The sequence below is a fragment of the Kogia breviceps genome, chromosome 13, assembly GCF_026419965.1.
Source record: "Kogia breviceps isolate mKogBre1 chromosome 13, mKogBre1 haplotype 1, whole genome shotgun sequence".
Taxonomy (NCBI): domain Eukaryota; kingdom Metazoa; phylum Chordata; class Mammalia; order Artiodactyla; family Physeteridae; genus Kogia; species Kogia breviceps.
The window spans coordinates 81,029,212-81,054,962 of record NC_081322.1 but is presented as its reverse complement, the minus strand read 5'-3'; the positions used below and the strand labels follow the sequence as shown (position 1 = coordinate 81,054,962).

General features: G+C 40.5%; 1 protein-coding gene across 1 annotated transcript in view; it reads left to right on the top strand.

The window, feature by feature from the left end:
• The window catches only part of LOC136792406 (uncharacterized), a 404,323-nt gene that overhangs the window by 295,440 nt on the left and 83,132 nt on the right, over positions 1 to 25,751 (top strand). Inside the window, exon 4 of the mRNA XM_067011204.1 lies at positions 22,704 to 22,798. Coding sequence (XP_066867305.1) covers positions 22,704 to 22,798 — 95 coding nt within the window. The remainder of the gene's footprint in view (positions 1 to 22,703; positions 22,799 to 25,751) is intronic.

The window sequence follows — 25,751 nt, the reverse complement described above, 5'->3', positions numbered from 1 at the left end:
AGATCGTAGTATCCTGAATTATGGTTATTTAATAGATATGTTGTCTGTCTGTCTCTTTATACACACATATGTATGTATATATGTGTATATATGCTTATATTTATACACGCACACACATATACATGTGTATAAATATACATGCACAAAAGGATACTATTTATTTTACCTGCAATGACTAAATTTTCAGGTCCTATAGGTTTATATTTTCTTGGGCTTAATGTCGCATTAATGCCTTTTTGTTTGCCTGAATGAATTATTCCAGCCCTGGCTTGAATCTGTTCATTAAGATTTCATGAAGTCAGCTCTTGATGAATTCAGAAGCCAGAACTGAAACCTTCTCACTGTTTTTGCCGTGTGAAAAAGCGCAGCCCCAGCTTTTCATATGGTGGATGGTAGAGATAAATTCTCCAATGCCAACTCGTCACCTCAGGATGACAGAACTCCTGTTGAATTTACACAAGTCCTTTATTATGTGAAGTGATTTGAGTGAAACAAATGGGTTATTTATTGTGCAGCAGACTAAGAAGTGACTCCTTTAAAATGGTAAACATTACATACAGTACGTCATATCTGGAAAGATGTTTTTGCCGAGTGTTTGTCTGAGATTTCCACCGTGGATGTGAACTTTGTATATCCAGAGCACAGATTTCTTTCGAGGGGGGTGTCTGGAGAGGGGGACCATCCCCAAGGGTTTTTGGAGGACTTGCACAGCACTGGTCTTGATCCAGCTGAGAAGTTATTTTCAGGCATTTCTTCATCGAGGGTTTTAAAACCACAGAAATTCTATTTGGGGGATCATAAAGGTATGCTTTGTCTTCAGCTGTTAGCCTTTTGAGCTCAGGGAAAGCACATGATTTGAGAGCAGGACAGAATGTATTGTCACCGAGGTTTCTGTGAAGTAATGGATTGAAGGATGGGAAATACCATTACTTAAGTAAGATTAAGAAAGCTGGACCCGTGAAGCCTTCCCACCCTGACTGTGACGACCGTCCTCAGCTTTTGGCATGGAATTCGTGGTGGTTCTTCCCGAGAACTGGGGAAGAAAGGTGAGGGCCCAAGTGCTAGGGCTTCTGGCAGACATTTGTGTATGGCCAATAAAGTTAATAATAAGTAGTAAATACCAAGGATCAGACACTACACATACTTTTAAAGCTGTAACCATGTAACCCTTTGCAAGGGTTTTATTATCACTGTTTTACTTTGAGGAAAGAACATTCAGGAACACATGCTTGGTGGGTGGTAAGTGTGGGCTCTGAACTTGGGTTTTTCTGATTCCAGATTCTATAGCGTTTCCACTGCATGTTGCACCATCACACTATCACAGTATTTAGGATCCTGGCTTTGTAGCTGTAACAAAGAGATGTAAGAAGGAAGTTCACATCTCTCATTTAAAAAAAAAAAAAACCTCATGTCATCTGGGGTCCCAGGCTGGCCAGGTGGCTTTGCCTTGCTCCAGCCAGTTGGAAGGAGCAAGTCCATGGCAAGTGTGCCTAAGAAGATCACTGAGGATTTGCACATGTCAGTTCCACTGGAATCCCACCAGCCTGAAAATCCATAGCACCAATGCATGTTGGGTAGTAGTCTGTGGCTGAGTGGGCAGGTGCCAAGGTGAAACCCAGGGGCTTCTCTAGTGAAAGGGAAAATGGATATTGGGAAACAATTGTTTCTGCCTCGACCAAGGTACCTCTATAGTGCCTCTACCCTCCACACTTACGGGAAAATCAGGATGGGAATAGCTGGAGCTTCAGGAAAAAAGGTGATGAAGAAAGCATAGCTCAAAGTAGTTCCTAAAATCCTGGATTTTAAAGTTCTGTGTTTTATGTTTGTCAGGATCTGAACATAATCTGCCTCCAAATTCCCTTTTCAGCCAAGATAACTTTCTCTTTCACGTTACTCACCTACTTTCAAAATAACCCAGAAATTGCTCAGTTTCAGGGTACCAAAGCTGTCTACTTTATTTGTTCTCTTTTGGGGTCTTGTCAACAGGGCTACACACCTGCAAGCTGGGCTTGGATGACTCCAAACTTACCAATTTGGCTTAACCCCTGGAATATTTCTTTATTTCTCACCCCTTAGCTGACCCAGACTATGAGCTTTTGAACCCTCTTTGGAGGTGGTATGATCTCGTGATAAACATCCACTTTTTTGCCCCCATTGTTCTGTTATTTCTTCTCTTTGGAATTTCTGCCTTATTTTAACTTCTTGTGGTCCACTATTTTCCCAGTCTGTTGAAGTACAGAGGTTTATTTTTTCATTCAACATATTTAATGAACACCTACCACATTCAGTATTGAATAGAACTAAGTCCCTACTTTCATGGAGCTTACATTCCAATGTGTATGGGGGAGAGAGGAAGGAGGAGGGAGTAGGCAATAAACAAGCAAAGATGCAAATATCAAGTATGTCACTTGGTGATTTATGCTACAAAGGTAAGCAGAGTAAGGGATAGAGTGCTCAGAGTAGTGACGGCTGGGTTACTTTATGCACGTAGTCAGGTAAGGACCTTGGATTTTATTCTGAGTGAGAGAAAAATGATCTGATTTCCATACTGTGAAGATCACTCCTGCCTGGAAGTCAGTCATTCTCTCACTTCTGCTATATTCTATTGGTCATATTAGCCGGATCTGATTCAATGGGAAGATACTATTAAAAGGGACTAAGGGACAAAGATTATTGGGGTCATCTTGGAGGCTGGCTTACCCATGGATATTTAATTGTTCTAACACCATTTGTTGAAGAAAACTAGGTTTCTCCCATTGAATTACACTGTCACTCTAATAAAAATTAATTAACCATATATGTGTAGGCTTATTACTGGACTTTCTATTCTGTAACACGAGTTTATATGTCTAAATTGTGCCAACCCCATGGTGTCTTAAAGAAATTTATGAAATAAGGTAATGTAAGGCCTACAACTTTGGTCTCATCTTGGGGGTTAGTTTAGATCCTTTGAATTTCCATATACATTTTAGAATCAGCTTGTAAATTTCAACAATGAAAAAGCCTATTGGGATTTTGATTGAGATTGTTTAAACCTATAGATCAATTTGGGAAGAACACACATGTTAACCTTACTGAGACTTTTGATCTATAAACATAATATATTTCTACATTTGTTTAGACATTTTATTATGTCTCATAGTAATGCTTTGTAATTTACAAGTCAAGATCTTTGCTCATACTTTCTTTACACCTTAGTATTTTATGTTTTTGGCACTATTGTAGACATTTTTTCATTTCAATTTCCAATTCTGTGTTGCCACTATATGGAAATATAAATTTTTATATTGACATCTTATCTTATATAACCTTAGTGAATTCACTTCTTAGTGCTCCTAGCATCTTTTTTTTATAGTTTTTTTAAAAAAATTATTTATTTATTTATTTATTTTTGGTTATGTTGGGTCTTCGTTTCTGTGCAAGGGCTCTTTCTTGTTGCGGCAAGCGGGGGCCACTCTTCATCACGGTGCACAGGTCTATCACTATCGTGGCCTCTCTTGTTGTGGAGCACAGGCTCCAGATGCGCAGGCTCAGTAGTTGTGGCTCATGGGCCCAGTTGCTCCACGGCATGTGGGATCTTCCCAGACCAGGGCTCAAACCTGTGTCCCCTGCATCGGTAGGCAGATTCTCAACTACTGCGCCACCAGGGAAGCCCTCTCCTAACTTCTTTGTAGATTATTTTTTTCCCTTAGATTCTTTAAGATTTTGTACAAATTCAATCATAGTGTCTGAGAGTAAAGACAATTTTACTTCTTCCTTTCCAATTTGTATGCCTTTTCTGTTTCTTGTCTTATTGCACTGACTAGGTTCTCTAATACAGTGTTAAATACAAGTGGGAAAAGCAGTCTTACCTTGCTTCTAACCTTAAGGGGAACTCATTTAGCCTTTCAATATCAAGTATGATGTTAAGTGTAGAATTGTCATAAATTTTTTATGAGGAAATTCCCTTCTGTTTCAAGTTTGCTGAGAGTTTTTTTAAAAATTCTGAATGGGTATTAAATTTTATCAGATTCTTTTGCTCATCTATTGAAATGTTCATATATTTCTTCTCTTGTAAATATAGTTAATAAAGATGATTTTTTTCTAATGTTAGTCCAACTGTTGAGTCCTCAAACCCCAATTTTTCATTAATTGCTGAATCCAATTTTCTAGAAATTTGTTACATATTTTTACCACTGTGTTTAAAATTTGGTCTATAGTTTTCTTTTCTTATAATATCTTCATCTAGTTCTGATACCAAGGCTGTGCTGGCTTCATAAAATGGGCTGGAAGGTTTCTTTTGCCTCTTCTATTTTCCAGAAGAGGTGTGTAGAATTGCTTTTTTGCTTCTTTAAATGTTTGGTAGAATTCGCCAATGAAGTCGTCTGGACCTGGAGTATTCTTTATGGGAAATTTAACCACAAATTCAATTTCTTCAATAGGTAAAGGGTTATTCAGTTTATGTATTTCTTTTTTAATGAACTTTTGTAGTTTGTGTCTTTCAGGAATTTGTTTCATCCAAGTTGTCAAATTCATTGATGTTAAATTGTTCATGATATTCCCTAATTATGCTTTCAGAGCATACAGAAACTGTAGCATTATTTTTTCTTTTATTTTGTATTAATAATTTTTGTCCTTTTTTTCTTAATCACTTGGAAGTTTATCAATTTTATTGATCTTTCAAAAAACCAGTTTAAAAAATTTTTATTGATAATTTTTCTATTTCCTATCTGATTACCTTCCACTCTTATCTTTATTATTTCTTCTCTTCTACTTATTTTGGGTTTCACTTGCCCCCTTTTTTCTATTTTTTTATATATAAGCTTATATAATTGAGTTCACAGATTTTTAAGTTTCTAGTAGAAAATATTAAGAAAATAAATTTTCCCTCTAAACACTTCTTTACCTACTTCCCACATATTTTGATATGTCGTGTTTTCATTTTCATTTAGTTAAAAAATAGCGCTTTAATTTTCTTTAGGTATTTTAAAAATATTTTCTTAGATTTGGTAATTTTTCAGAAATATGTCTTTTTTATTGATTTCTAGTTTACTTTCAATATGGTTATGTTTTAATCCTTTAAACTTCATTGAGTTTTGTTTTATGGTTCGGAATGTGGTCTATCCTGGTGAGTGTTTCATACGCAGTTGAAAAGAATGTGTTTTCTGCTGTTGTTGGGTGGAGTATCATGCAAATGTCAATTAGAAAACTTTTTAAAAGTCAAGTATTTTATACCTTTATTAGTTTTTTATTTAATTGTTCTATCAATTACTAAGCAAATTAGATACTGAAGAAAAAAAGATCAGAGACTTTGAAGGCATAGCAACAGAAACTATTAAAAATGAATACACAGAGAAAAAAAATACCAGAAAATGTGGGAGAAATGTAGGGGCAAAGAAAAAGCATTTGAAATCATAATGCCTGAAGTAGTTTCCAACTGATGAAAACTAAAAACCCACAGGTCCAAGAAGTTCAGTGGATCCTAAGCAGAAGAACCATAAGAAAAAAACCACAAAAAGACACATTATCAAATTTTCTGAAGAAACGTGATAAAGAGCCAACTTTAAAGCAGCCAGAGATAAAAGACACATTTTTGCACAGAGAAACAAAGAAAAGAATGGCAGCACAGTTTTCACCAGAAGCCATGATAGCCATTAGACAATGGAATGACATATTTGAAGTGTTGGGGAAAATATCTGTCAACCCAGAATTTTATACCCAGGAAAAGTACCTTTTAAAATTCAGGCAAAATAAAGACTTTAGGATCAACAAAAGCTAACAGAATTCATCACTGAAGATATTCATTAAAAGGAGTGTTAAAAGGGCTTATCCAAGCAAGAGGGAAATTATGTCCAATGGATATAGGGACCTAGAATAAAAGAATGACTAGAGCTCCAAATGGTAAATCTGTGTGTAAATATGAAAGGCATTTCTTTCCTTATTTTAAAATTTCTTTAAAAGACAATTTATTGTCAAAAGAAAAAAACAATAACTCTGTATTTATTGTGGGACTTATAAACTATGCAGAGGTAAAGCATATAATAACAATGCACAAAGACAGGGGATAAAAGTATATTGTAAGATTCTTACACTATATGTGAAAGGTGGTAATGTAATTTGAAGGCAAACTTTAATAAGTTAAAGACGTTTCTTGCAAATTGATCCTGAGTAATTTTAGTTCAGGTATTTTATGTTATTTCTAGAATTTCATTTTTTTTGTATTTTTAAAATATAGTGTCCATTTTTCGCCTCCTCTTGTTCATGTTTTCTTTTCCATGTTTGAACATATTTTACAATTTGTGAGCAGAGTGATACTGAGCCAAAGACTCAAGATTGCCCTTAACAGATTTCTGCAGCTTTCTCTCTGTGAGGCTGCCTGCTTTCTGGTACTCCATCACACAATTCTAGCTGCCTTGGCATTCCTGGTCTCCATCTTTATCTCCTCCACGCTGCCATACCAGTCATACCGCCGAGCTCTATTTGGGTTGGTCCGCCCAGTGCTTTGACCTGAATCTGCCTCCAGTCAGTAGGCTAGAGTTGTCATAAGGGTCACCTTGTTTTCCTTCTCCCTGGGGTCACAATCCAGTTCTGATTGTTGTCTGAAGACTGTGGTTTCACATATTTCATCCATAAGTATAGTTGTTTATGACAAGAGGTCAAGTGGCATATGATCTTTCACAGGACGTGGATTCCCCTGAAGATTCTTGTGTCTCCCTCCCATGTTGGGGTATGTTAGTTGCCATCTCTTTGTGCTCTCAAAGCTCTGTGTTTACACTCTACCATTGCACACTGTGTTTTGACTTATAAGTCATGAGCCCATCTCTCCTTCTGGTCTCTAAATAGCTTGAAAGTGATGGTTGTCTTACTCATCTTTGTGTTTTAACATCCAACATAATATCTACACAGAAATGATTCTCACAAAATATTTATTCAAGCTTTCTATCCTCGTGATTCATTTTCTCGGGTTCTTGGAACAGGTTAGGTAGCAAAAACCACACTCATATAGGGATGGCAGAAATGCGGCACATCTTGCCATTTCCCATATCAGAGCCCATGTAGGTATCATCAATCACCAGGGGTTCTACTTTTCATCTGAGCCCAAATGTGGCTTTGAACGCCTTCCTAACATGATTTCAGATATCTCTTACCAATAAATAAAAGTTCTCTCTTATGCTGAAGTTTATTTGCCATCTATGAATTAGTATTATCCTTTCTTAGAAATAGAATTTTATTTTCTTAATTTAGTAAACCTTTATATGGCACTTATTATGTGCTAGCATCACTCTAAGCATTTAAAAATATTAACTATCTTGTCCTATGACAATCATATGATGTTGGAACTTGTATCATCTCCACTTTACAGAGGAGGAAAAGGAGGCACAGAAAGCTGAAGTAACTTATGCAAGGTTGTATGGTTAGTAAGTGGTGCGTGTAGATTCCACCCCAGGGAAGCTGGCTCAGTGTCCCTGCTTCTCACTGTTACATTACGCCGCGGCCTCCGTGACCTAAACCAGCCAAAATGTGTCTCTTTAGGAAGGATCTAAGAAAGTAGTTATCTCTTCTCTGACAAGCAGCAGTAAGGGACAGGCTGAAACAGATGGGGCATGGAGTTAGAAGTGCCTTGTGCCTCTTAGAACACAAGGGAGCAATACCACTGCTCCTCTTGATTTATTCACTTAACAAATACCTATTCTGCCCTTTCTATGTTCCAAGCACTGCTGGAAAGGAAAGCAAACATGAAGCCAAGTGAAGCACAAAACAGCTACAGATGCCAGGTGTCACCTCAGACACACAAACAATCAAGTTTTATGAGAGCTCAGCTTAATTCCAGGAACTGCCAGTTAGAACAACAGATACATTTTATGCCCTGGACAGGATTTTTCGGGACACGGGAATTGCAAAAGTCCTGGACTACAGCCGGGAGGGATTGGGAAAAGCAGGAGATGATCTCCACCTTCATTTTCTAATATCCATTGACCGTCATTGTTCGAGGTACTTCACCACCCTCGTGCAGCTGTTTTCTAGGGTGTTGGTCCCCCACAGACCAGAGCAGAAAAGTACCAAGAGGCCAGAGCAGGAAAAGGGTCCAATATTGGATGTAGCATTTTTGTCAGAAAAGGCAGGTAATTCATGACACTTATCTAACAGGGTGAGCAGACTTTCTCGTTTGTTTTCTTGTGGTTTGTTTGCTTTCGAAGCGAGTTGCCCCAGAGGAATGGGGTACAACGTCTCTGGAGGAATTTTCTTCCTCCGTTTAGGATATCTTGGTTTTACCATGGGAGACTATAACTCTGAGCAAAAGAAGGCAGGGAACGTCTTTCGCTAGTATTTTGAGAACTGGCTAGTCCACAAGCCCCCCCTGGGTAATCCACGGAATTCAACAGAGATGCTGAGTGCATGTTTAATTATTAACATGGTGATTAACCAGGCTGACTGTGTGTGTGGTATATTGTTGGTCATTGCCCAGAGCCATTCATCCTGCGCCCTGGTGCACGGGGGCGGTGGAGTGTGGCCCCACACCTGCTTCATTCGGATACTTTGGAAAAACCTCATTTCACAGGGATTCCACCTCTCACTTCAAAGCCTGTTAGATACTATGTTTCTCAGTAGCCCCGAAGCAAAATATTGTCAGAACATACGTTGTTTGGGGGGTTTTTTTGGCGGTACGCGGGCCTCTCACTGCTGTGGCCTCTCCCTTTGCGGAGCACAGGTTCCGGACGCGCAGGCTCAGCGGCCGTGGCTCACGGGCCCAGCCGCTCCGCGGCACGTGGGATCCTCCCGGACCGGGGCACGAACCCACGTCCCCCGCATCGGCAGGCGGACCCTCAACCACTGCGCCACCAGGGAAGCCCAGAACATACGTTTTTAATGGGTTGCTATACTTCTCCTTGTTTTCCAGCAGTGCAGAGAGTTGCTTGTGAGTGCACGTGCCTTCTGGGGCCCAGAAGACTCGGTGGGTGGAGTCTCCAGTGAAAGAACACGGACCCTTCCTCCTTTCCCCCTGGGAGGGGGCTATGGAATGCAAGGGAAGTAGAGGGAACACCCATCAACCCCATTAGTTATCAACTACTGGCTTTGGGTCTGGAATGGAACACATGCTTCTAGAATTCTGGGCAATTGGTGGCATTTTGAGCAAGCTATGCCTTACCCAGCTCTATCTTTTCAGACAACAAACAAAAAGTTAGTAGTGAATGTATATTCATACATGTGTATACTTAGGGTTATTGTGATCTAAGTAAAACAAAAGTAGGTTTTAGTTTTTTTAGGGCAAAACACACACATGGTAAAACAAAACAAAACAAAATCAAGGAGGACAAAATGAAGTGGAAATTAGGTTACCCTCTAGAAACCAATCCCTGATATGTTTTCTAGCTCAGAGAAAATCGCTTACCAGTTATGAGTTTTGTGTAATTGGTAACTTTTGCACATACAAGCATGTAGGCATATATGAAATTTAATCTTTATATATTAGAATGTTTTCATTTCCTACAAATAGATACAGACCTTGTTGGGGGAGGTGGTGGTAGGGGTTCTTAGGACCGCTGGTCAAGAAGTTGTCCTACTTGAAAGCAGGAGAAAACCTACTAGCTTGAATTTCATAATTTGGTCAGGAGGATAGTATGGAGAGGAGAGGCTTGAAATAAGTATTTTGTGGTTCTTATGTAATAGGCATCATGCAGAGAATTTTATACACGTGGGGTCAACTACATAATTTGTGGGGCTCAGGGTACAATAAAAAATGAAGCATTTCAAGAGAGGACAGGAGAGCATTACACCAAGCCAGGGCTCTGCTAACATGAGGTGCTGTGTTGGGTGCCCATGAAGCTGGCCCTGTGTATACATTTTAAATTTATCCAGAAAGAAAGAACCCTAGGATGGAAATATCACCGCTCTCATTGTGCACATGGAAAGCTGAGATTTAGAAGTTGGATGCCTCAATGTCCTTTCCGGTGCATTTGCCTGTAGGATATCATGGTTTGAAAACAGCATCCATGCCAAAACAGTAAGAGTTCCCAAAAGAAGGGAAATATTTGACCCTGATATTGGTCATCCGGACAATGTGAATTTTATATGTTAGAGCTGCTCCAACTTCCAGCTACCAGATGTCTGTAAAAATTCATAGGAGGCTATTAAATTTAGCAGATCCTGTCTTAATTAGATTAGCTTCTGCACAGCACGACGGCAGCGTGTCTCTCTGATGGAAGGTTTATAAAGATTTCTGGTGGGAATTCTTTATGGAAGATGGAGTCTTTTATCTACAGAGACTGACACATAGAAGAAAAAAAACCCCATCTCATAATAGTATAAAAATATGGTCATGGTGTGTCAAAGCTGAAGAACGAGAATGGTTTGGGGTAAAGATGGGGGAGGGGCATTCAAAACAACCAGCTAAGAGAATAGCGTAAGGGAGGTGAAAAACTACGAGCAAATTCTCGTCGTCAAATCCTCCAGTAAATCTAGCACCAAAGGAGTCCTCAGAACTCGCTTGCCTGTCAGTATGAGTTGTTGTTTTCTTTTTCCCAGTCAGGAAACAAAACTGCACAGTTTGTCTTGAGTTGGTCTTACGTGATTAAACTCAGCATCTATTCTCTCTTCCCATTTAAGGTCACTTAAGAAAGCTCACATACACAAAAGCAACAGCCCAAAGCCCCCTCTTGGTTTGGGCCTCTCTGCTCGGCTCCGGGCAGAGGCCCTAACCTGCGGTGTTGCATGGAAACGTTACTTGTTTATCGATGTGGGAACAGAATAGGTAACAGTTCCGAGAGCTGGGCAGCGCTTCTCGGCGCCTGGTGTGTAGGTCACTCCAGAAGGAAGGCAGATGCGAATCATTTTTCTTGTCCTCGGATTCACCAGCTGAAAGGTCACGTTCACGCAACAGCCTTCCTCCCTCAGCTGTGGAGTCTGTGGAGACAGAACACAGAGGAGAAGAGGAGAAATATTGTTTTCACCTCACAGGCTCCCTGCTCTTGAGCAGGAGGGGGATTTTGGCGTTTCCAAGCCACGCACGTGAAAGCAGGAGAGGGGCACTGGTGGCTGGTAGACAGAATGGCCCATCACTTGCTCTGAGGCAGGCTGATCGGATTCCCATCATAGGCAGGCAGTGTTACTAGGCAACTGATTAAATAAACGTGCTGGTCCTACAAGCAAGCTCGCAATTAATTAACTTAAATTTTCATTTCGGCTGTTTTCTTCCCTTCTCCACCTCAACCCGCTTTGAGATACTGGAATGTGAGAGGCATTGGGGAGGCTGAAGACCCATGTTGCCTTCCATGGGAAATACCCGATTCCTGTAAGTGCTTCCCACGCATGGAATGGGAGAACTGGATCAGCAGGTAATTAGCCTTTTAAGCAAACAAGAAATCATACATGAAAAGGCCTAGAAGCGTGCTGGGCATATGTTTATTCACAACCTGTCATTCTCCCTAATCATGCTAGTCACTGGATTGAACAAGATGAGGAACTTACGCCGCAGGAAATCATTTCAATAGACTGGTCGTTTCCATGTAATGTAATAGGGAAGAATGAATCTGACTCCATGTTGGATCTTTCTTTTACTTTAACCTTTGTGTTTTATTGCTTTTGCTACAAGTTAAGAATGTTGCCTGTAGCCAGAAATATACAGGATAGTCCATTCTCAAGGCTCTGATCTTTAAAGGTATAACATTTTCTCATTCATACAGAGATAAAAAGTTGCAGAACAGGGAATAACATTTGTCTCATGGGAGGTTTACAGGAACATCATGACCTGACCTAAGTGGACATCTGCAAGAACAAAGGACTCTGACACCAAGAAGTGTGCACCAACCAACCACACCCCCTCCCCTTTTAGTACAAAAGAAGCTGTAATTCTAACTCGGGTAAGATGGTTCTTTGAGATACTAGTCCACCATCTTTGTCTGCTGGCTTTCTGAATAAAGTCACTATACCTTGTCCCAGCAACTTGTCTCTTGACTTACTGGCCTATTGTGTGGGGAGCAGTATGAACTTGGACTTGGTAACAGTTATATCACTTTGCTGAGGGGGAGTCATGCCAGCGCTACACATACATTCTCCTACCTGCTGCGGGGATGGGAGGTGGATGCTTTCACCAGCTTAGATGGTCATCGGAGCATTGTTGGAGGACAGGAGGCCTTAGACTTATCTTGAAAGATGAGAGAAAGTCTGAAGAACTACCAGTGTGAGGTAGGAGTTCCAGGGAAAGAGCCTTGGAGGGAGCAAAGTCCCAGTTATATTGGTAATATTTGGAAAGATTCGGTTTTGATAAAGTAGAAAATGCAAGGTCTGGAGGAAGGATCTGGAGAAATTGGCAGGGCCGTTTCTAAAGGCCCATCCCCGTCCGTCTCAAATGTTTATACTCTGAAGTGTGGGCGGTAGAAGCCACTGAAGGATTTTACAAGGGAAGTGGCATGGGAAGACTTTCATCACAGATGGTTTACTCTTAGTCATTTAGAATTAGGATTTAAGAGAACTCTAGAAGGGAGAAAATGCTGAGCAGCCTTTTGTAATAGTTCAGAAATGAGATGAGGCAACAAAGGAGGGCTGGGGAGGAGGGCTGGGGCAGAAGATGCAAGTGGAAGAGATATTTGGCACTTGGAGCTTGACTGGTGAGGGGGTAGGAGGGAGAGAGAATGGTCCAGGCGACAGCCAGACTCTGGATCTGAGAGACTGAGTGGGTGGTAGAGGCTTTAACGGAAAGCAGGAGCACAGAAGGAGGAGGGTGGAAATAAATGAATCTGTCTGGCGCTTGTTGACTCCCAGGATCCTCTGTCCAGCAGGCTACTGGTTAAATAAAGCAATTACTTAATATTCCCTGAAAGACAGGAATTAGGAGAGATTCCTTGTTTAACCTACAGTTTAAAAAAGACTCTTGTATAGCATTTCATTTCCATAGTAATATTTAAAGCAGGATCGAGAATGTGTAGAGGGAAGGGTAGGGTTGCGGGGGGAGGGGACAAAATTGCAGCCAGATTGTTCTCCACTTAAATGTATTTTAGTAACAGCCAAAGAAAATACTGACCTAATAGCCACAATAAAGTTATTATTAATCATAGCTCCTTGATTCACTCTAATCTCTCCTTCTAATTATGGAATGGAGCTGTCATAGTCAAATGAGAAACAGGCTGGAATTACCCACGGCAAATAATAAGCCCCCAAAATATGAATCATCCTGGAAGATCTGAGGTCCCCTGTGCAGTTGATCAAATGCAGCCGCCAGCCTCTCAGGCGAGAACGAGATCACCTCTGATGGCAAGAAGGTCTCCTGGCACATGTACTCACATGAGGAGCTCCCGGCTGCCATGCGCGGGTCCTGAATAGAGAAGAGCTATTTCTCCAGATCCTAGGAACCAAGATTCTGTTTCTTTTTGTAATAGTCAGGAGATTTATGGTCTTGCTTTCCCATTTGCTTTAAACTGGCCGTATATCTGTGTGGCCACTGTTCCCAGCACTTCTCAGTGAAATGTGAATGACTGTTTTGGCCATGAGGGTGTTGATTCAGCAAAGCTGAGGAAATGCCACAGTGCGCCAGACTGGTGGGTTGCAAGGAAGATGCTTTAGCATTTAGAAGTAACCTAGGACATGCGCCCCTCTCGGTCAGGGTTTTATACTCATTCCCTAATTTAAAAAAAAACAAAAAAACTTTACATCTATATTTTATATAAGATGTCTATTTTTAAAATTCATAGACTACTTGATAAGCTATACAGTGATTTTATCTGTGGAGGTGGAAGTGGATGGTTCAGTGCTGGTGAAATAGTTCACTGAAAACTCCAACATGAATTTTCTATTATTTGCTGAGTTTGCTGTTTCTGACCTTACTTTTTAGACACCATGTTTTTCCCCAAAGAATTACATTTATCCTAACTGTTTCTCTTCAGGCACAAACACTTGCTGAAATTGCTCCAAGGGAACCCTTATTTCCAACATTCACTGTCCACTTAAAACATAGGTGGTTTTGTTCAGTCCTTTGATGTTTCAGCCCTCTCTGCCCTGACCATTTGGGGTTCATAGCCCTTAACTCTTCATTTAGTGCAATTGACCCAGGCTTGGGCTAGTCAAAGACTTTTGCCATCCATTCTGGTAGAGATCTAGATAAGGGGATGAGTCTTGGTTTTGCAGTTTCCATGAGCAGGAAGCTACCAGGGAAGCCAAATATCACCAGGAATGTACCAAGCTGAAAAAATTATTGTTACTTGTTTTTAACCTTTATATTAAAAGTGTCATAGTTTACTTATTTTAATGCAATTTGATTTTTTTCTTCCATACCATTGCTTATGTTGTTCTAGTTCACTGACTTTAGTGATTATATAGTATTCCATTAAATAACTCTACCATGATTTGTCTTATTGATGAACATTTAGTTTGTTTCATGATTTTCAGGGATAAAAACAATACTGATTGTTTTAAGATTTGTCTTAAAATCTCCATTGTTTAATTGAATGTGGCTGCACCAGCTCTATTTTGGTTAATATTTTCCTTTTCCTTTCAAACTTTCTATGTCTTTATGTTTCAGTTGAAATTTCTATAAAGAGAATATAGTGGGAGTTTATTTTATTATTTTTACAATAATCTGATCTAATGATCTCTAATCTTTAACTGGAAAATTTTTTCCATTTACAATCATTGTGAATTTAGGGGTTTATTTCTACCAACTTACTTTGTTCTTTTTACTACTCCTTTCTCCCTCCTTTCCTATCTTCTTTTGATTTGCTCATTTTTTTCCCAGTAGTTACCTCTAAAATATTAACATGTATGACAGAAAGTCTAAAATCAATTAATATCTCTATCTTCCTCCTGAGTGACATATGGACCTTAAACATTTTATCTTGGTTAAACCTTTTTCCATCTTACATGTTATTATAGTGGTTTATTTTTACTTTGTTATTATACCACTCAGAAATGGGTAACATTATTGTTATCTTTTTAAGTGGTCAATTTTTGTTGAATTTGAATTGTGAAGTTTCCTTGTTAACAATTCCTTTTTTTCCCCTATGAGACAATTTTTCTCTTTCTTGAAACATATCCACTAGAGGGTCCTTCAGTGAGGGTGTGCTAGGGGTAAATGAATTTTTTTTCTTAACATTCTTTTATTCCACTTTTGATTTGTTATGCTGTTTGTGTTTTGAAATAATTATAGATTTACAGGGAGTTGCAATGTGTGCTGTGCACTCTCTTTACCTCCCCCCACCTCCGTAAAGAGAATGTCTTGCAGAGCTGTAATATAGTATCCATACCAGGGAATTGGCTAGTGATACAAACCACAGAGCTTATTCAGGTTTCTCCACTTCTGCATGCACTCATTTCTCACTCTTTCTAGGTTTTTATCAAGTGTATATCTCTGTGTAAGGACATCATAGTCAAGATGTGTAGTGAACCATTACCACAGTTTCCCTCTGAGTACCCTTTACAGACACACTCACCCCTTACTCCCTCCATTTGTAACCCCTAGCAGCCATGGATCTGTTACCCATCTCTATAATTTTGCTTTTCAACAATGTTATATAAGTGGAATCATGTACTATGTAACTTTTTGGGATTGGCTTTTCTTTATTCAGCATGATTCTCTGGAGATTCATCCAGGTTGTGTTTATCAATTGTGTGTATCAATAGTACATTTCTTTTTGTTGCTGAGTAGTGTTCTGTGGCATAAGTATGCCAGTCTGTTTAACTATTCACACATTGAAGAGCATTTGTGTTGTTTCCAGTTTGGGGCTATTGTGAATTGCTCTGGACATTTGTGTATGTTTCCACATGGACATAAATTTCTCTGGGACAAATGCCCACAAGTGCAACTGCTGGGTCATATTCACCCTCAATTTTTTAAAAATATAGTTTAGCTGTTTGTAAAATTTAAATTCTTTGCTGTGTTCTGACTTCATTGTCACTTTTCTTTTAATTACTTTTGTGCTTTAAGTTGATGCTCCATGCACCCCCTCCCCTGGCTGCTTTTAAGATCTTATTTTTCGCTTTGGTGGTCTCCAGACACACTTTTTCTGCTTGGAATCTTTTAATTCTATGAATCACAGGATTCATATATTTCATCCTTTTTGGAAAATCCTGTCATTAACTCTTCCAATTTTGCTTTTCCCCATTTCTTTTATTCTCTTCTAATTGACAAAGTTTGAGCTTCCTCATTCAATTTCCCAGGTCTTTTAATCCCTCTTCACATTTTTCATCTCTTTATTCTGGGTTATTTCTTTGGTTATATTTTCCTAGTTTACCAATTTTCTCTTTCTCTGTATCCAAATTAGTGTTTAATCCTTTAATTATATTTAAAATTTATTTTTCATAACTGATGATCCCTTTAATAGTTTTTGTTGCTTTCTCATGTTTTTAATTTTGTAAATTCTTAATATAAATATCCTTCTTTTAATATTTGTTTTTAATAAATATTTTACCTGAATTTCTTAAGCATCTAATTCTTCTACCTGTTATTTTTGCTTATGAGGGATTACTTTTTCATTTCTTTGTTATTTTGCATTTGAGCTCCTGCTTTTGCGGGGCTTTACCCATGGAAATCTTTTGCTGCCTGGGTTGAAGATGTATCCTTCCAGACAGATTTTCTGTTTCTTTAAGCCAGATACCCAGGGCATTACTAGTCTGGGACTGCTTCTAGATTGATTCTTTTGCTTGGGATTTCCCAGACCAATCAAGTAGCATGAATTCAAACCTGAAACCCATGTGAGGGCAGACATTTTATTAGTTCTAGAAAACAATTTTTTGGTCTACTTGGGCTAAGAGAGCTAGACTAAAACAGTATAATGTATGCTGTGATGTGGTCTACATTCCCAGGATACTGGCATTAATACAAACCAGAATTTATCAGATTTCTCTACTTATACTACCCCTTTTGGGTGGAAGGACTTGTTTCCCTAGCTGGGAGTTCTATCTGCTGACAACTGAGGCCAGGGAATTGTTATCAGCTAAAGGTCATGCTCCTTTCTCAGGGTCAGCCTGGATCCATTGAGGTACAAAATCTGGGTCCCCGTTATTCCAACTAAAGACAAGTCTGAAGAGGCATATAGCTTCTGAACCCTCTGTGGGGCTACCTAAAGCCTTGTTGTGAGTACATGGCAGTTCAGCTTCTCTTTCTGCCCAATCCTGATTCTGTCTCTCCTCCCAGGGGCATTGGTCCCTAATAAACCACCCTGCATGCTAAGCTCTGTCTTGTAGTCTGATTCCCAGGGAGAGCAACCAGTGACAACAGGCCAGCCCTCTTCCACGACCATGCATTCATTTGGGGTCCTGGATTAATACAGGTGTCTCTGGTAACACTACCCACATCATGCAGCCACAAGTCCTCATCTTCTCCCCTGGCTTAACCAATAAAACTCCTGTCACACCAAGACAAATAACCACTCATTTTCCACTTTTTATTTTCCCCTGGGAAATTTCCTTATTGTTTTGTAAATTCAACTTTGCACTAAAGGAATATTTTTATGTTGAATTCATTATTGCTACATGCTTTGTAGCAACAGGTTTTTTAAAAAGTCATATAGATCACCACAATGTCGGGACAGAAGATTGGCACAAGGGTTTCAGATGGGACTGACTGCTCAATAAAACTGTTTTTGTGCCATTAATGATCATTTTTCTTTCTGTGAAAATAGTGATTTGCGGATTCTCTCTTTCCGTATTTCGTAGATGTTTTAAATCCTTGCCTCTATCTGTTGCCTTTTGGTGGGTTGTTTTTGGATGCATCAGCTCCTCAGTCAGCAAAGCTCTTCCAATCTAGAAGGTGCAGTATGGGGACTGAACTTCCTTCCCCAGGTCCCTGGGACTGGAGTATTTGCCCCTTTAACCCAGTTAGAATCAGGATAGTCAACCTTCCTCAACTTTTTCAAAGCAGAGAAAACACCATCAATATTTTTCTAAGGAATATTAGTACCCAAAGATGGAACACACAGGAGCTTCCCTGGTGGCGCAGTGGTTGGGAGTCCGCCTGCCGATGCAGGGGACGCGGGTTCGTGCCCCGGTCCGGGAGGATCCCACATGCCGCGGGGCGGCTGGGCCCGTGGGCCATGGCCGCTGGGCCTGTGCTCCGCAGTGGGAGGGGCCACAGCGGGGAGAGGCCCGCGTAATGCAAAAAAAATCCAACAAAACAAAGATGGAACACACAGACATTTTTTTTTTGGCCACGCCACGCGGCTTGCGGGATCTTAGTTCCCTGACGAGAGATCGAACCTGGGCGCCCCCAGTGAAAGCACTGAGTCCTAAACACTGGACCACCAGGGAATTCCCAGAGTGCACACTTTAAAAATCAATTTTATTGAGATATAATAATTGCCACATAATAAAGTGCACTCGTTTTAAGTGTACTTAATGTGCTTTGACAAACATACATGCATATAACCGTGACTACATGAAGATATAGAATAATTTCATCACTTAAAAAGTTTCCTGTGCTTTTCCTAGTCAATGTCCCCAAACCTCCTGGCCACAGGCCACCACTGATATACTTTCTGTCAGCAGGGATTCCATTAATTTCTCCTATCCATTCTGTAAGTGAAATTATACAGAATGCATGCTTTTGAGTCAGGCTTAGTGTTTTGTGATCTAACCACGTTGTCTGTGTGTCAGTGGTTCATTCCTCTTTATTAATGAGTAGTGTTGGATTGCATGGATGTACCACACAATTTGTTTATCTGTCCACCAGTTGATGGACATTTAGGTTGTTCCCAGTTTGGGCTATTACAAATAAAGCTGATATAAACATATAAAGACACACACCTTTAAATGTTCCTAGAAACTCTCCTTTTCTCTATTCCAAAAGATTGGGACTTCCAAAGTCCTTAACCACCAAGATATCGTAAGGTATTTCTGAGATGAGATAAACTGGGCACCTGACATCACTGGGTACTTATTTTCTCTAAGAATAAATATCCTAGCCATGCTGTAGAAAACAAAAACATGAATTCTTGAGAAGGCCTGTAAGCATATTATTTTGATTATCATCATTATTATTTTTTGCTAATTCTGTCATGTTTCTACATACTTGGTTACGCATGTATATCTGTGATTGGTGCCTTCCTGCTTCTCACTGATTTTAGTCCTTCCATCAAAAATATAATAGTATCTTTCTTATTCTTGCATGTTCCCTCCTTTCTGCTATTTCCATGACTCTTCTTTCTCAACTGTATGTAGATGATTGGCTGGACATTCGTGTTCCTTATTAGGAGATGGGTGAAGAGGGCCAGGTCTGGTGGGAGAACAGAGAACAGGATGGAAGAAGGAAGAAAGGAGTAGGGTAGGGCAATTGCAGACTGAGAAAAACAGAGCACAAATTATAGGACATGAAAAACTTTCTTACCTATTGAGGACAGTAGGCATTGGGAAAATATTATTCAGGGAATATGCACAAGTAAAAAGAAGCAGAAAACTAACTCCAGTGTGTCATTTTCTTTTACTGTTAAAAAAAGCGATATGAAAACCTAATATACAAGCATAGGTACATTCATGAATTATAATTTAGTTATGGATTACGATCATTCAGTTGGAAAGAGTAAATGCAGGAGGGTCTCCTGATATCATCCCACTTCCCTTTTAAATTCCCTTCTTGAGTCTTTGTATCTCCTCTGTCAACTTGTGACTTCCTAAATCAGCATCTCTGCTCTCAGCTTTCCAGTTACTACTTAGCCAGTGTGAGGCTTTTCCACATTCTAAACCTGCTGCTTACTCTTCTCATCGAGTTAATAGGATGTGAGGGGTCTTAGTACAGATTGCACAGAAGAGGATTTCCACAGTTTAATTGCCTAGGGACTCGCTGGGTTAAACAAAGTGAAAGAATGCTAGTCCTTTACTAGAGGTTTTCTCTTTTGACGTGTTATGGGGTACTCTTTGGGAAATGGCTGCTGGAGTGGTGATTTAATTATAGATTAAACCCTAATTCCTGTCCTGAAAGCTTCTGTACCCACAGGCTTTGCCTAGAGAGGGGCTGCCCTTCTCCTTCTGCTAGAGCAACTCCTTTCCTAATGGCGCTGCCCACAAACACTGCTGGCCCAGCACAGTCCCCTGCTGGGTACAGTTTTCTTTCTTCTTCATGCCAAACTCTGAACTTCAACTAGAATCCAATTTGTAAAGCTCCTTGTGGGTAAAGGCATACAAAATTTTCTTCTTTCTTTTTTGCCCTTTGTAGCATACAGGATTCAATTGAGTTCAGAGTAGGATCACAGAAGGTCCAAATTTGAAAGTAATAATGGCAATCTTAATATACCTTAGGTCTCTAGAAAAATACTGATAAGTCACTGTTTCTTTAAAACACAAACAATTCTTTAGAAGGTGATTATTCAAAGAATGCTGGGAAAGGTAATGAAATAGAGATTTGAGGAGAAATTGGGAAATGGAAATCAAGAACACGTAGGAAGGCCATCTGCCTCTCCCAAGACTTCCTCAGCCCCCCAGCCATTGGCTGGTGTCCCCCACCCTGTGAGTGTGGGGCTTTTCAGGGGAACCTTGAGCATCTTCTCCTGAGCACATTTACCACCTTCAAGCCCAGCTGCCTCCTGGCTGAGCGTGTTCTTCATTCTTGCTGGTATTCTTGAGTGCTCCGGGCCTGACCACCATGGTTTCGACCCTGGGATTCCTGCACCTCTTGGCACTCTGAGATAATTGGACCCTTGAGCTATTTTTAATCTATCAAAAATGAGTGATTCTCTGCAGCAGGGCTCCGATGACTAACCACAGAGTCACCATCTTGGGCGGGAAGGAATCATTGTAAATCTGATGTTCTTCTATAAGCTAGTTTGTGATGATTAAAAGCTCCAGTGGCAATGCTGCATGTGGTCAGTGGACACAAATGATGAAGCAAATTAATCAGCAAGCCATGAAGGTTGTGTGGTTAGTAGACAAAAATTTGTAAAATGTGTACCTGACTGAGGAAAGCAAGAAAGGTGGCCCTTGGTGGTGAAAGAAATTGAGGATTACTGCTGTAAATCTTTCCTGGACTGTCTTTAAGCAAATTCTTCCTCAACCTAACTACTCACTTTCTGTTTTACTTTTTTTCTCTCCCTTCATAAAGACGATTCTGCCATCTATTTCTTCCCTGTCTTTCCTTCCTTGCCCTATGTGCCCAGCAACAGACTTACAGCATTGCTCTGTGTTCTTTCTTAAAAATGATGACATAAAGAGAATGGGTTCTTAAGTGACAAAAGTGACCCAGCCTTACACAGGCATAATGTGGGAAACAATGGATCTTGTACAACACAGCTCACCTCCTTTGAATCTTCTGTGACTACGGTCCCCACACCCAACTTGAGTCTCCCTGGTTGATAATGCCAAGAAAAGGGACCTTTTTCCTTTTATTTCTTCCAGGTCCCCTGCAGTTTTGAGTGCCATTCTGAACACGTGATAATATTCTAGAATTTCTTAAACTGATTTAAAGTTGTCAGTAGTTTAGAACTTCACATACATTTAACTAAATCTGGGCAAAAATAAGAAATGATGAGGATATGGCATGATACCCCTAAACCCACTCATGAAAGACTTGACATTTTTCTGGTGGGTTGAAAAGGCAGCAGAAGACAAATACCTTTGTTCTGGTATAAATTTGGGGCTAAGGTAATATGGTTATCTTTTTCCTCAACTGCTCAAAAGCTTACAGTTTCCTTGAGAACTGCCAGGTGGGACAGTATGAAGGAATGACCCAGGTAAGAAGGTTTGTTCAATTATCTCTGTAGCCATATTTGCAGGACTGATACTGTGGTGAGCTCGTTGTATTGTCAGTGTATTTGTAGGTTTGAGAAAACGGAACTGCAAGTTCAGCTTACAGTGCTAACTGTAGCATGCAACTTGACATGATCAGACATTTCATTTATTTTCCTTGTCACATAAATAACATCATATGTTAATGAAAATTGAAATGAAAGAAAATCTTTGCGTGTGATTCACCACTGCAGTAAATGGCCATTTTCATCTCTTCGTGTTCTGTGTTCTCTTACCAAATGAATACATTTTTCTGTGGTTATAACTGTAATGTAGACACAGTTCCATACTCTGTTTTACATTTAACATTTTATCACAACCATTTTTCTACGTCATTATTGCAGTTCAAAGCTTTGGAGCCTGGAGCATATGTGGCACCCAGTTTTGTCGTTTCCCTGGAGGAGGTTCAGATAGAGCTGGGTGACGTCTGTTCTGGGACTCGGCAGGCCCTTCCACTGCCTGTTCTGGCTGGGAGCTTGGTGGTGGCTTATTGTATTATGAGGCTAAGGGTTGGGGGAAGAGGAATTTTGAGATTGTGTGCAAAGATCAACTTTTCCATTTTCTTTCCAGAATAGGGCCTGGTAGGAGTTGGAGGAATTAAGGCCCATGGGTTTGGTGATGAAGTGAAGAAAAGGGAAGTCAGAATTTGGAATTACTCTGTTAATCACCCAGCATGGGCCTTGGTAGTATAGTATCCTCATCCTAGGGCCAAGAAGAACGTTTTCTCCGCTGGCTATTCTGTGCAGCTGGGCACAGGAGCGTGTTTAGACTCAGGCTAACTCTGGTTAGTAGAAAGCCTAGAGGACCTGGTGGGTGCTTAGGACTGATAGCACTGATAAAGCTTGGGAATCACTCAAATTGTTGCCTCTTTATACTAATTCCAGCTTAGCCGCATAGGCCATTTGATTTATTTATTCTGGATTCTTACTCTGCCTTCTTCCATAAAAGATTTGAGATGCCTTGCCCAAGACATACAGATTCAGTAAATCTGGCTTGTTATTGATATCTGTATCCCTTTTATTTAGACTTGCATGGTGCAGAGTGCAGAGAAAGAAGAAGAAGAGCTGGAGAAAGACAAACAAATCTCAAGGAGGGTTGTAAAATACACAGAAGTAAACAGGTGAGTTTGGCCATTATTTCTTAGACAGGACACATAGGAATAAAAAATACATGACCTACTATTCCTCGGAGGAAATGATGCGTGAAATAAATGTTATTAGAGGCTCAGGGGGATGTTTTTCCATATTTGTTAATGTACCTCATGCTGAAAATATGCCAAGGGCTGTCAGCACTGGGCTGTAGAATTATAAGAAGCCTTTCCTCCTGAATCTTCTGGTGAGTGGAAGGCACATTCGCTTTGTCTTCCGGAGCCTTCACCATGATGAATGTCTGCATTTCCTCAACTCTCTTTCCATCTCTTTTTATTTCTCTCCTTCCTGGCCAACATTTGACAACGGGATGCCTTTCCAGGATGAGTACAACAAACACGAACACTTGCAGCTTATTCCTAGAGCATCTTTCTTGCCCTGAATGGGAAGCATCATTCTCTCGATCTCTTAGTTGAGGTTACTTTGTAGGAAAATGTGATTGCAGCCCCGGCCAGCAAAGCGGTGAAGAATGAAGCTGAGGATTCCCCATCTTTCTCCTGTTCGTGCGGGAGCATCCGTACAATGTGCGCCTGTCAGTGGCAGGAAGTAAACCCACCCAAACACACTGAAGAGACTTGTAGGGTGTCTCCTCTTCTTAGTCTAGCCGAGGGAGAAAGGGAGGAGGAAGCGGGGAGAAGTGCTGAACACCTGGAGTTTGTTCACAGAGATGACGGGTTGTAGCTCACCCATCTTCTCCACTCTGTATGATAACACTTTACATTGAAGACTCTCTAATGGGGCTTGCATGCCTCTCTTCTTTTCATCTCTCAAGGTCTGTGCCCAAATATGGCTTCATTTCAGCCTTTATTTTCCACTTCACTTCAGATGCTCAATCCTGTGGGGTGGTCAGAAAAGGCAGTTTGCCAAGTCTAGGGCAGGACTTGTGTCTAAGGGAGTCAAGAAGCATCTCCCTGGTGTGTGTGTGTGTGAGAGAGAGAGAGAGAGAGAGAGAGAGAGCGCCTTCAGTAAACACTTTGGAGCTTTCTTCTTCCAAATGGCGGGTGTGATTCCTTCATATAGATACGTGACTATTCTAGTAAACTTAGTGTCCAACCCAGGGTCACAAGATTGACCTTGACATTCACTCATTCATCCATCCATTAATTCAACAGTTATTTAGTGATGACACCTGTTATGTGGGCAATGTGCTTGATTATCAGCTCTTTTCACTTGGATTTGCTCTGTTTCTGTCCAGGACTTGATAAAGCGCTACACTCATGGTGGATCATCATTAAGTGATGGTTGATTGTTCTTGAATCATCAGCCCCTTCCTTCACAGTGCAGAAAATACACAGTCATGATATTTCCTTGTCCTAAAGCAGGATTCTCATAAAGAACATGCCTTCTACAATATGGCAAACTCGACTTATGTATACACACTCATTTGGGGGTTCACCAACTACCACATTTTGGGGTGTGACCTATGGACAAATTATTTGGCACCTCTGAGTATCAGTCTGTACACCTATCATGGCTCAGTTCCTGTTATTGTTGTTTTTATACCACTACCTCTGGTAATTCCTTCACCTCCCTCTACATTTCTGATCACCAAACACTTCTCCACATACTTCGTTTGCCACTTGCAGAGTTAGATATTCCTCATCCTCAGCCATGAATGGGCAAAGCACCAGACAGGTGCTCAGTAGATAATTATGCAGGCATCAAGTTTTGAAGCTAATTTTCCAGAAGTTGATAAATACGGGATTCCTCCCCATCTCCTTCGCACATGTGGGTGGTTTCAGCGGTCAGAAATGGAGCAAGTGAAAAGTCTGTTAGAGCAGCGGTCCCCAACCTTTTTAGCACCAGGGACCCGTTTTTTTGTTTGTTTGTTTTCCGGTACGCGGGCCTCTCACTGTCGTGGCCTCTCCCGTTGCGGAGCACAGGCTCCGGACGCGCAGGCTCAGCGGCCACGGCTCACGGGCGCAGCCGCTCCGCGGCACGTGGGATCCTCCCGGACCGGGGCACGAACCCGCGTCCCCTGCATCGGCAGGCGATTTCTCAACCACTGCGCCACCAGGGAAGCCCTAAGGGACCCGTTTTTTTGAAGACAGTTTTTCCACAGGGGGATGGTTCAGGCGGTAATGCGAGTGACGGGAAGTGATGGGGGGCGGCAGATGAAGCTTCGCTCGCTCGCCCACCGCTCACCTCCGGCTGTGCGGCCTCGTTCCTAACAGGCCTCGGACCAGTACTGGTCCATGGCCTGGGGGTTGGGGACCCCTGTGTTAGAGAATTAACAAGAGTTTGGTGGGGTGTGGGGCTATGGAGAAAAACTATTGAGGAGCTTATTTTTTAATATGATAGGGAAATTTCTGACTTGTTGCAACTAGAATTCCAGTCCCCTTAAGTATTTGTTTTCAAATTTATTACAATATTTTGAGAAAAATAAATTATTTTACTTTAAAATTATTTTCTTAGGTGAAAAGTTGTTCTTTTTTTTAAAAAAAAAGAATGTATTTTTATGGAGAATGTGGAATATTGGAAAATCAAAATCTCTTTCTGCTGGGTAGAGGGCGTTAAGTATTATTTTGACATTCTCATCAATAATGTGGGTATTGTCTTTGGGTTCAGTCTATAGGAAAATTCATGACCGTATGTGCTTTTGCAAGTAGCCAATTGTTTGTACTGAATACCTGCATCTGAATGGAAAGAAATTCACTGGCTTAAGTATTTTTTCTGACCATCCTTTAACTACAACTTCTTTATTCATCTTTTTTTTTTTTTCCTTAAAGGTGTCTTCCAGTTTTAGTGTGCATCCTTCCAATTTGTATTTTGTGCATTCTTCAATTTATTTTTTGTTGTATCCTTATGTATGAGGGGTTCCCCAAATCTAGCCTATCAGCTGATATTGTAACTAAAGTTTTATTGGTACATAGCCATGCCTGTTTGTTTATGAGTGGTTTTTGGCTGTCTTTTAGAACAGCAGAG